This window comes from Macaca nemestrina, chromosome 11 (genome assembly GCF_043159975.1).
Source record: "Macaca nemestrina isolate mMacNem1 chromosome 11, mMacNem.hap1, whole genome shotgun sequence".
Lineage (NCBI taxonomy): Eukaryota > Metazoa > Chordata > Mammalia > Primates > Cercopithecidae > Macaca > Macaca nemestrina.
The window spans coordinates 15,496,247-15,508,249 of NC_092135.1; the positions used below are offsets into that span (position 1 = coordinate 15,496,247).

At 32.8% G+C, this 12,003-nt stretch overlaps 1 protein-coding gene across 9 annotated transcripts in view; it reads right to left on the reverse strand.

The window, feature by feature from the left end:
* The window catches only part of LOC105492523 (dipeptidyl peptidase like 10), a 1,403,881-nt gene that overhangs the window by 151,945 nt on the left and 1,239,933 nt on the right, over positions 1-12,003 (reverse strand). For all 9 annotated transcript variants that reach the window (XM_011759709.3, XM_071072632.1, XM_024796259.2 and 6 more), the window contains 2 exons: positions 431-483; positions 249-330 (listed from right to left, as the gene is read on the reverse strand). In XM_011759709.3, coding sequence (XP_011758011.2) covers positions 249-330; positions 431-483 — 135 coding nt within the window. The remainder of the gene's footprint in view (positions 1-248; positions 331-430; positions 484-12,003) is intronic.

Sequence of the window (12,003 nt, forward strand, 5' to 3'; positions counted from 1 at the left end):
CAGCAGTTTAATCATATATTACTTAACAAACTTTTGTCTTTATTAACTGATAAAATAATACTAGTATCATTTAATGTATTCTTAAGTTGGAATATTAGATAAAAGATATAAAGGACTTTGGAAAAAACCATAGGAAAACTTGCCCTACAAAACTTTACGTTTTCCTAAGTCCTTTCCTAAGTTTCAGTAAACATCTTCCGTAAGACCATGATTGGTAGTGTTCAGTGCATACCAATGCCTGCGCTTACCAGCTGCTGCCCTTGGACACCCCAGGCCGCGTACTGCAAGACGGAGTCCTCTACTTCTGGAGGATTTAACTCCCAAACTTCCCTTGAAAAAATGTGAACATTTTTACATGAACAAACTGAAATCTACACCAACAATTTAGTAACACAATTGCTCATGAAAACCAGAAAATCAAAGAACTTACCTAGTGTGTATGTTGTAAATCACATATGAAGCAGTATATGAATAATGAAAAATCTGAAATTAAAAAAGAAACATTATTGATCATAGTTTTATCTTAATGTGAATATATATATATATATATATATATATATTCTTAGTAAAATCCAGGAAATCCAAGACTTGGTGTTAAGCAGAAATGAAAATATAAATTATTCTAGCTCAGGAGGTGATTACCCTCTCGGTGCCTTATGCCTAATTTTTATTTCTAATATCAATTCCATTCCTTATTTAATCCACTCTATCCTGAGTATAATTGTGATTATATTACTTTCTTGTTCAAAATTTTCAGTGATGCCCTATTGCCTATTGCCTATAAAATAAAATTCCAACTGCCTTATCTGATGTTAAATAATTTTGTTATTTTGGCTTCTACATGTTTTTCTAAACTTGTCACCTACTGCCTCCCTTCATACAGTCTATACTTCAAATTAGATGGATTCTCCCTGTGTGTCCTGAACCTTTTTTGCTTTTCCCCTAAGGACATTCTACCTTAACTGAGGTGAAGATTCTACTCCCCCTTATAATAAAACCCCTGTGTGGAGCTCATATTGATTTCTTCTATTGAAATTCATCTCACAGTTTCTTTCCTGCATGACGTTTAGGACACATCTCACTCTGTAGTGAAACTATATAAACATTTTGTGTAAGTCTCCTTTTCCTACTAGAATGTTGTCAGATACAGGTGTCTATTACCTTTGTATCCTCCACATTACCTAGCACAGTGCCATGTTTCTATGCATTCAACTGATATTTCTTGAGTGATGGTTCTTATGGGAAAAAACTAATGCATGTTGAAGTGTTTGTTGGTGAAGTCAAAGTGAGATAACACCTTTATAGTAATGGTAGAAAATGACGTATTAAGCAGATGGCTTCAAGTATATAATAGCTAAAAATCCCTTTTTTTTAAAAAAAAAAACCACTATCTTCCCAAGGACTGCAGAACTCATGACCCATTAAATTTCAAACAAACGACTGTAGTGCAAAATGCAAAAATGCCTCTATGTTTTGCTTCTTAATAATGAGATGATGAAATAGTGGAATACAGAGGAAATGAGGAAAATTGCAAAAGATGGTTTAGGGAAAGAGATGATGAGTATATTTCTGTGAAAATTATTTTTCTCTAAGCTATGTGAATCTAGTGAAGAAAATTGTTCTTTAGCTAGCTATATTGTGATATTATTATTTCCAGGACTTACAGAACTTTTAGTGATACTTTCATTTTTCAGTATGCAATTGTAAAAGCTTCTTTTATTCTTGTAGTGGATATACATTGCACAAATATTACAATACTGTCAATTAAAACTCCCTAGAAGTCAAATTGTTATTTCTCCTCACTGGAATAATAGCTTCAATTAAATATGATTGGCCACATATTTGGCAAAGAAGTACTATGTTCTCTCTTTGCAATGAAATTGCAAGCCTTCCACCATTTGTTAGAGTATTGTGTTTTACAATGAAGCTTTATGCTCCCATTTCTTTTGGAATAACTATTAAATCTGAGATTGCCTTTGTGATAGGGCTGTAGAAGCAAAAATAATTTTTCCTGGTGTCTATTTTGACATTTACATTGTGTTCTATAAAGTTCTATACTTTATTGCAAATTTAAATCTTGAATTTACTAACAGAGCTGACAAAAAGATGAGAAATGTGACCACTCTGTCAACACTTTCTCTCTCTCTCTCTCAGAAAGCTCTGCTGCCAAAGCAAACTGCCAAGCGAGTGCTTGGTCTTCAAAGAAGATAAATATATCATGATGTCCTGGGGGGAAAGAGAGTATTCATCCTATCTTTGAATCACCTACCACACTGTACCTGGCTTTTAGGCACACATCTATCTTGAGAGAAAAAGTTGCTATCCATTATCATTTTAGGTAAAACAGTCACTGAGACCTAACTGGGTATAATTATTGAATCTTGGTCTCTTTCTGTACTATTTGTTATAGAGGTTTCTGCTCATTCTCTAATTGTAAATCCAAAGGACTTAGATATCTTCCAAATGGTGTGATTGGAGAAGGGGCTATATAAATCCACCTTCTGTTCTGTAGCTCTTAGCCTGATAATAACATTGTCTCTTGCAGTGTGTTGAGGGGAAGACTGCAATAAAGAAGTTAAACTAGACTTGTCTGCAAACCCACAGCAAAATGAAGTAGCATATTATAGGTTTGGGCCTCATCCATTATCTATCTATCTATCTATCTATCTATCTATCTATCTATCTATCCATATATCTATCATCTATCAATCAATCATCTATCTATTCATCCATCCTACAAAGCCAGCAATTTGCCATCTTCAGATAATTAGAACCTAGCCTTTTACTCTGAGTTTAGAACTCTTTCCCCCAAATTCACTATCTTTTTATGCATGTGTGTTCCCAGCAGATTTCAAATATTTGTTGTTTTTTAACTTTCAATAAGAAAAATCACATTCCATGCCCACAACAGAATAAAGAGTATGGGGGAGGGCAAAATCTTGAACAAGGTTGGAAGAAGAAGTTTCTCTCTCTCTCTCTCTCTCTCTCTCTCTCAACATAGTGTTGGAGATATTTTAAAGGGAGGGGAGGATTTTCAATGATAATTAGATTTAGCTTTACTGAACATCTGTATTAAGGCATTCTGGTCTAAATTCACCCTGCGTTAATCTGTATCTCTTTCTCTCTCTCTTTCCTTGGATAGCATTTCTACTCTTTTTTAACATTCCTTATTTTCCTTTATCTTAAACTCCCTTCTGTATAACTAAGTAGGTCTTATTTCATGATGAGAGGGTAAAATCAAAGTTACTTAAGATTAGGAAGAGTAACAGTTTTTCCTGTAATGATTGGCTGCTGCATAGTGAAAGCCAAACTGAGCATCTGATGGGACCTCTGGGGACAAGCACATTTCACAGCCCAACATTACCGATTCATCCCGTCTCTGCAAATGATGTTCCACTGCTGGTTAGAGTGTGAATAGTTATGGAAAAGGCAGTGGGGGTGGATAGAATTCAGATATACCATATCAAAACTTGATCAAAGCTTATTTCTGGAAGCTGGCCTTAAGATATCCAATCGTTCAATTCCATCAAGAAAAGTATTAGGAGGATCAGAAAACATCAAAAGATCATGTAACCCCATCTGGTACCCATCATCTCTATATTATACTGTGAACCCTAAGAAGAAGTTGATTACTAAGAGTTGACTACTACAAGTGGTATAGATAATTTTCATTATTTGCAGTTGTTTTTACCTGTACTCTCACCGTAAACACTGAATTATCAATTACTGAATCATTGGTCCTAGGAGAAATACAGGATCAGGTTCCTGTGAGCCTCTGGTCACAACATTTTCATGAACCCTTTAATATACAACCTATTTCATGTGTGTTTCTCTTTAAAGACACCTTATTTTAAACACCTTATTTTAAAGACACCTTATTTCATTAACATTGAACTCATGGCCAACAACACTATAACTCATGCTTGGATGAGGCTTATCTAACACATGTATTTGCTCCATAAGGCACGCCACAGCTTTCTCACACTAAGGAAAACAGGATAACTCTTTATCACTATGCTTGGGGGCAGGAGTGAGTGGTGGGGAGTGATTTTAAACAGGAACATGCCCAACAGAAAGCACAACAATGTGAAAAACATGTCACTAAGTAGACCCTCAAAATGATAATTGTTTACAGTAAAAGAGCTGAAACAGGAAGGCACAGTGTCACCTTGTTCAACCTTAGCTGGGAAAGTAGACAACAAGCAATTCAATTGTTCTGCTATCCTGCATATGTCTATGAATGACAGTGAAAGACCTAAGAGTAGATTTGGGGGGGGCACAAGTTAACTTTAGCATGTAGCTGAATTTGTATATATGGAATTTATGGATAATAATCTACTGTATTAATTATATAAACATGGCATGAGATATTATTGGAAGAAAGAAAAAACAGACATATTTTAGTCCTGCCAAAATTTGAACACAAGGAAAGTACACAAGTTATCCAAATTCTGACATTCATGCTCTGTAAATGAAAATTAGCTACATTCACTTATTTAACAAATTTCTGTTAAGCAATATCTTTGATACAGGCACTACAATAAGTATTATTTTTTTAAATTATCATAATAAAAATTTTTTTAAAATAAGATAAATAAGAGTGTCAGTTGATAATTTGTATTTACTTTTATATGTTGTTTGTTGGTTTATAAATGACTATTGAATACTAATTATGTAACTATTGGATACTAATTATGTGCAAGCTCATAAATGAGGTAACTTGCAAAATGCAAAGACCAAGATAAATGTAATCTCTGTCCCCAAGGAGCTTATGTTCCATTCAGTGCAACAAGGCCAAGAAACATTACATTGGTATGGAATACTCTGTTGTAGGTCATGGTTCAATTAGGACTGCATATTATAAGTCCATTAGCTTTCCAATAAATGATTAATCTTTTCGGTTTTAAGAGCACATCATAGAAAATATAATAGTTGACTTAGATGAAGTATAGTTTTGAAAAATACAGCTCGTGTGTCAAACTTAAGATAGCCCTGCATATAATAATAATTTGAATTCAGCTTTCACTACATACCAGATTCTGCATAACGTTTTACATATATTATATAATTTAATATTTACAGCAACCTCAAGAAGTGAATATTATTTGTAATTCATAAAATAAGCTCTGCCAAATTCAAGCTTAAAACTGAAAGTTTAGGTAGGAAAGAGTCACAGTCTGAACCGAGATCTGTCTGATTACAATCCACTTTGTGATTGAATCTCTCTGCACAATACCTTTCAGGGAGCTAGTACATGAAGCATGACTCCAGTTTTGCAAAAGACTCATTTCCAAATTGATAGAAATATGCATGAATTAATTGATTACCAGAGTTAAGAGAGATTTCATTTTGGAAACATGATCTGATATATCAGATTAAAAATGTAAATTGTCTTTTCTTTAACTGTTTTTCACAATTTTTTTTTTCTTGGAATATCAGTTATTACCTAAGACATCTATGGGGATTCATGTCAAGGAGAGTTACACTTAAAAGAACAAAGAACAGTGTACCCTAGTAATTTATGCTTGAACCAGAGGCTTGCATCTCTGGATACAAAAGCTTTTTCTGCACTGCAGTTAAACAGCCGAATTGATATAAATAGCATTCATTTTCATGGCCTGGAGAATATTTAAAATAGGATTATGGATTTGCCATGGAATCAAACAGTTAGGAAAACTGAACTGTGAGAAAGCAAGCTACTGTGTCAACAGCATTTATAAAAGAATGCCAGTAAGAGGAAAGACAATACAGGCAAAATGGGATTTGTTTCTCTTGGAAGTCAGTAATACAATGATGCCAAGTTTGTTCTAGGATAATGAGATACCTTTTAAGATGAGTGAGTTGTGACTGTGTTGTTTGAAAAGATTTATCTTCTTTACACAGTTAAGAACTAACTGTCTCCTAGCTATGAGCTAGGAGACTCTAGTGTTGTAATACGATTCACACAATGATAAACTACAGCTGTACAGAAATATTTTTAAAACATTGCCCTTTTAACAAAAGCTTTGTGAACATTGAACAACAAGTATTGATTGAAAGGGAAAATATATATGAGTATTAAAAGTATACTTAATATTTATCAGTATTTTAAACTACTTCAAAATATTTCTTACTTAATGTTCACTGTAACCTTAAAAGGATATTATCTATTCAAGATACACAGCTAGTATAACTAGAATTGGAACTAAGATCTTATAGACTCTAAAATCCATGTCTTTTCTACTACAATAAGAAAGAAAAAAATGCAAGCATGACTTTACTATGATACGTCATAGAGGAATCATGTAGCATTCTTCAATTGCATCACCATTTTGGTAAGTGGCAAACAGTAAAATACTTAAGGTGGTGAGTCTGAAAGTATGATGGTTAAGAAGATAAAATTTAAGAGTTTTATTTTTATTTTATGTTTTAAAAATAGACTATATTTAGAGCATTTTTGGGTTCACAGTGAAATAGAGTGGAAGTTAGAGAGAGTACTCATACACCTCTGTTGCCACACACGCACAGCCTCTCCACTCTCAACATCCCTTACCAGAGTGGTACGCATGTTACAATCAATAAACCTATATCAACATACCATTGTCACCCAAAGTCCATAATTTCCACTAGGGTTTACTCTTGATGTTGTATATTCCATGAGTTTTTATGAGTATATAATGACTTGTCTTCGTGATTACAGTATCACACGGAATAGTTTCATTGCCCCCAAAATTCTTTGTGTTCCACCAGTTTATCCCTTCTTCTATCCTAATCCCTAGCAAACACTAAATTTTTTACTGTCTCCACAATTTTGCATTTCCCAGAATGCCATATAGTTGGAATCATCTAGTATGCAGACTTTTCAGATTGGCTTTTTTCACTTAGTAATATGCACATGCATTTCATCCATGTGTTTTCATGTCTTGATAGTTTATCTCTTTTTCAGTATATAATATTGCATAGTCTAGATATGTCACAGTTTACAAGTGTTGTTTTAATTAGGCTATATTTATGACAAAATCTATAAAACATAAAAGTAAACTTGCTATTTAAAAAGCAAAACAAAACTGACTGTCACAAAACCTATTTGGTCATTCTGTTATAGGCAGCATGATGCCGTGCCCACACAGGATGTATAATAAAGTAATATTTACACTTTTCCTTGGTTTATTTGGGTCTAGTAGGTGTCACAGTGGAAAAGAATTGGATACTGTGTCAGCAATTTTATAAATTATAGTATATTCCCTCTGAACTAAAATACAATACTTTCAGAAATACTGACTGTAAATGCTGATAATCTAATGAGATGAATGAAATACATATGTTTTTATGTGATATATTTATTTTACTTTAGATAATGGATGGCTGATGACTCAAATATTAAAAGTATACCAAAATTACCTGGACAACATTTTTCAATTGCATGTAGGACTATTCTGCCTAGGATATAATTCAGCTGGCCTATGTATTAATAGCAGCTAACACCAGAAAATTATACTTTATTACCCCAAATGAGATGTTTGAGTGAGCAGAATAAATCATTTCCTAATATATTCCCTGTTACATAAATAAGCTTATTATATTATAGGAAAACCTTCTTTAAATTGCTCTTAGAATGGCTCTTAGAGTTCCTGAGATGTTTTCTATAGTGCAAAATTCCTTTTCAAAGATGCTCCATTTTTCAATAATCAATATGTAACATGTAACTTTCACCATACCACACTCTTGAGTAAATTAACAGCCACATTGACAATGCCACTGTTTGTAATATAATATTTTCATGGGCCAGAGCTTTCCTCTTTAATTGCTGCAAATAAGCAACTTCCACATCAGTTGACATTAAACTGTTTTCTACTTATCATCATTTGAAAACATCTGGTTTGATAACCTGAATGGCATTTAAAATCAATTACTGACAGTAGTACAAGTGATTTTTTATTTATACTGAAATAAGTTTAAACATTGTCTCACTAGCTATAAATTAGTTTTCTCTCTAGCATATCTATGCAGAAATACATATATTGCAATAGGACAGAAAGCCAGACTCCCAAACCTGCTTCCCTTTAGTGCTGAACTAGAAAGGCAGGGATGAAAATTATTGTTTCAACACATGGGAAATTACAAGCCCTTGTTAACTGAATAAAACATGACTTAGAAAAGTGGTCATTTCATTTCCCAGCATCTTTGGAGAAAATATTTTCTTCATTTCAATAGCATCAAATCTTAGCATGTGTTTTCGTTAGCAAGTTACAAGAAAGAAGAAAAAGAAAGAAAGAAAGAAAGAAAGAAAGAAAGAAAGAAAGAAAGAAAGAAAGAAAGAAAGAAAGAAAGAAAGAAAGAAAGAAAAAGAAGGGAAGGGAAGGGAAGGCAAGGGAAAAGGGAAGGGGGAAGGGAGAAGGGGGAAGGGGGAAGGGGAACGGGAACAGGGAAGGGAAGGGAAGGGGAAGGGAGGGGAGGGGAGGGGAGGGGACGGGAGGGGAGGGGAGGGGAGGGAAGGGAAGGGAAGGGAAGGGAAGGGAAGGGAAGGGAAGGGAAGGGAAGGGAAGGGAAGGGAAGGGGGAAAAAACATCATTTACTCATCAAGGAAATAGAGAAAATAATATATATCCAAATGTTTTGTTATGAGAATTAAAGGACAAAAATATATGGAAATTTTTTAGTTATTACCTGAGGCTAAGGTCAAGAGAATACAACCAGAAAAGCTCAAATCTATTTCAATTGCAACTTGTTAACTTATTCCTTAAAAGTTTTACTATCAGGCAGAGATAGAAAATCCTTAAAATGAGTTGTATGGATTTTGTATTTGTAACTTTGCATAATACTATACCCTCATACATAATTAACATACCGCTGTTAAATGATTTTTTAAATATTAGAAAAATGGTAATAAATATAAATTTCAAGAAAGTATGATAATATATGTATTTATCTATTAATAGCTAGATTGTTCATATTTTCCATATACCATAGACAACTCTAAAATTATTTTTATTACTTAGCTTGCATATGCTTAGGATATATTCGCAAAAGTTAAATGGGTAAATCAGAAGATATGCACATTTTACATTTTTATTCCTATTACCAGTCATTTTTTACTAAAGTTAAAAGCAATTTATAGTCCTACATGCTATACAAGCATCTCTCTCTTTGCTCAATGTCACAATACAATCATGTTACCATTGAGGTAATTTAAATTGTTTCAAGGATAAACAATGACAACAACAGCAACAACAACAACAAATCATTTAGACTTGTAGTTTGATTATGATTGGGCTTGAATATCCCGTCATAAGCTGTAATCACTTGTATTTCTACATTCATAACTTGTATATCAAGGTCTTTTTCCTGTTTGTTCTTGGGAATTCATTCATCTTTTTCTTATTGATCTCTAAAAGCTCTTTTTATATGACAGATTATAACTTTGTTTTTATGTATGCAGTAAACATTTTACCCTATTTAGCATTTGTGTTTTCATTTTGTGTGTTTTCCATAGATCATTTTTAAATCGCTATATGTTTATTCTATAAGTTATTTCCTTTATGGTCGCATAATTAAGTAGCATGCCAAGAGTAGCTTCACTAGCTTAACATTGTAAGTTCTCACACACGTTTTTCTTCTAGTACTTTTTAAATCCATGATCTCTTAAATAAAGCAATAATTATTTTTTATTTATGGGGTAAGGTATACATCCAGTTTTGTTTTTTATTCCCCAAATAACCAGAAAGTTGCTTAATGCAATTTGTTCCGTAATTTGCCATTTTTCTTTATTTGAATGTTATACTTAAATTCTATACATAATTTGTCTTTTACTGGTCTATTGTGGATTCTTTATTTGTTTGCCTTTTCCTTACAAGAATTATATTGCATCTTTAAAACACATTTAATCACAAAGAATATTAATACATTTTCATATTTTGGTGACATATACACACTCTAAATATTGACTACTTAAACACATCTTATTCTTATTAAGTTCTAGTTAAACTGAGAAGCATATTAAATATTGTTGACTAAAACTTTTATTTAAAAATGTTTTAAAATTTTTTACTTATAAATCTTTAAAATGTTCTGTCATTTATAAACTTTTAAAAATTTTGATTGACATATAAAACTGTACATATTTTTGGAATACAATGTGATATTTTTATATATGTATATAATATATAATGATTAAATCTGTGTAATTAGCATACTCATCACCTAAAACATTTATTATTTCTTTGTGTTGTGAACATTCAAAATCCTCTCTTTAGGATTTTTGAAAATATGTATTAAATTCTTTTTAACTATAGTTGCCCAAGGTGGTATAGAATTCTAGGATTCCTTTTTTCTAGCTATAATTTTATGTCCTTTACTCAACCTCTTACTATCTTCTCTTACTCCTACCCTTTCAAGCCTCTAATAACCACAGTTCTTCTCTTTACTTCTGTGAGCTAAATGTTTTTGTTCCCACATACAAGTGATACACATCTTTTTGTGCCTAACTTATTACACTTAATATAATGTCTTCCAGGTTTATCCATGTTGATACAAATAACATAATTTTATTAATTTTTAATAGCTGAATATTATTCCCTTGTGTATTTATACCACAATTTTTTAATCCATTCAGCTGGTGATGGACACTTACATTGATTCCATACTGTTCATTTTCACACTGCTATGAAGAAATATCCGAGACTTGGTAATTTACAAAGAAAAGAGGTTTAATTGACTCACAGTTCCAAATGGCTGGGAAGGCCTCAGGAAACTTACAATCATGGTGGATGGGGAAGCAAACATGTCCTTCACAAGTCAGAAAGAGAGAAGAGTGCCAAGCAAAGGGTGAAAAGACCCCTAGAAAACCATCAAATCTCCTAAGAACTCACTATCATGAGAACAGCATGAAGGTAACTGCTCCTATGATTCAATTACCTCCCATCAGGTCCCTCCCACGACATGTAGGGATTATGGGAACTACAATTCAATACAAGATTTTGGTGGGGGACACAGCTAAATCATATAATTCCACCCATGCCTCCCCCAAATCTCATGTCCTCATATTTTAAAACACAATCATACCCTTCCAACAGTCCTCTTACTTGATATGATTTTGAGTTTTCAAAAATAATTTGAGACTTGTTTTTGGCCCAAAGTATAATTAATGCTAGATAATATTTTATGTGATAATGAGAAGAATGTGTTTTCTGCAGCTAAAGGATAAAATGACTTACAAATGTCTTTTAGATCTATTTGGTGTAAAGTGCAGTTTAAGACCTATGTTTCGCCATTCTTTGTCTAGATGATATGTTTCATGCTGATAGTCAGGTGTTAAAGTCCCCAGCTTTTATTGTACTAGAGATTCTCTCTCCCCTTAGTTCTAACAATATTGCCTTAGTAAATCTGGATGCTATGGTATTGGGTACATATATATTTAACATTGTTATATCCTCTTGCTTAATTGATCTTATTATTATACAATAACCTTTTTTGTTTTTTTTGTTACTTAAAGTTTATTTTATATGATATAAATATAGCTTTCCTGCTCACTTTTTGTTTCCATTTGTATGAAATAACTTTTTCCACCTGTTCACTTTCTGTCTACATGTGTCTTTACAAATGAAGTGAGTCTCTTGTGGGCAGCATATAGTTGAGTCTTGTTTTTGAGTCGATTCAGCCAATCTGTATCTTTTTATTGGGGAATTTAAATCATTTACATGCTAGTCAGTTACTGACTGGGAAACACTTACTCCTATCATTTTTTATGTTGTTTTCTCGTGTTTTGCAAATTCTTTGTTTCTTTCTTCCTCTCTTATTGTTTATCTTTTCAGTTTGGTGATTTTTTATATTGATTCAATTTGATTCTGTTTTATTTCTCATTTATTTATCTGTTCTACCAGTGAGGTTCATATTTTTATATGTTTTTATAATGGTAGAGATTGCCCATGAGCTTTCAAATGTAAGACTTTCTTAAGCATTCTTGTAGGACCAGTCTAATGGTGATGAATTCCCTCAGTTTTTGCTTGCCTGGGAAACACTTTATTT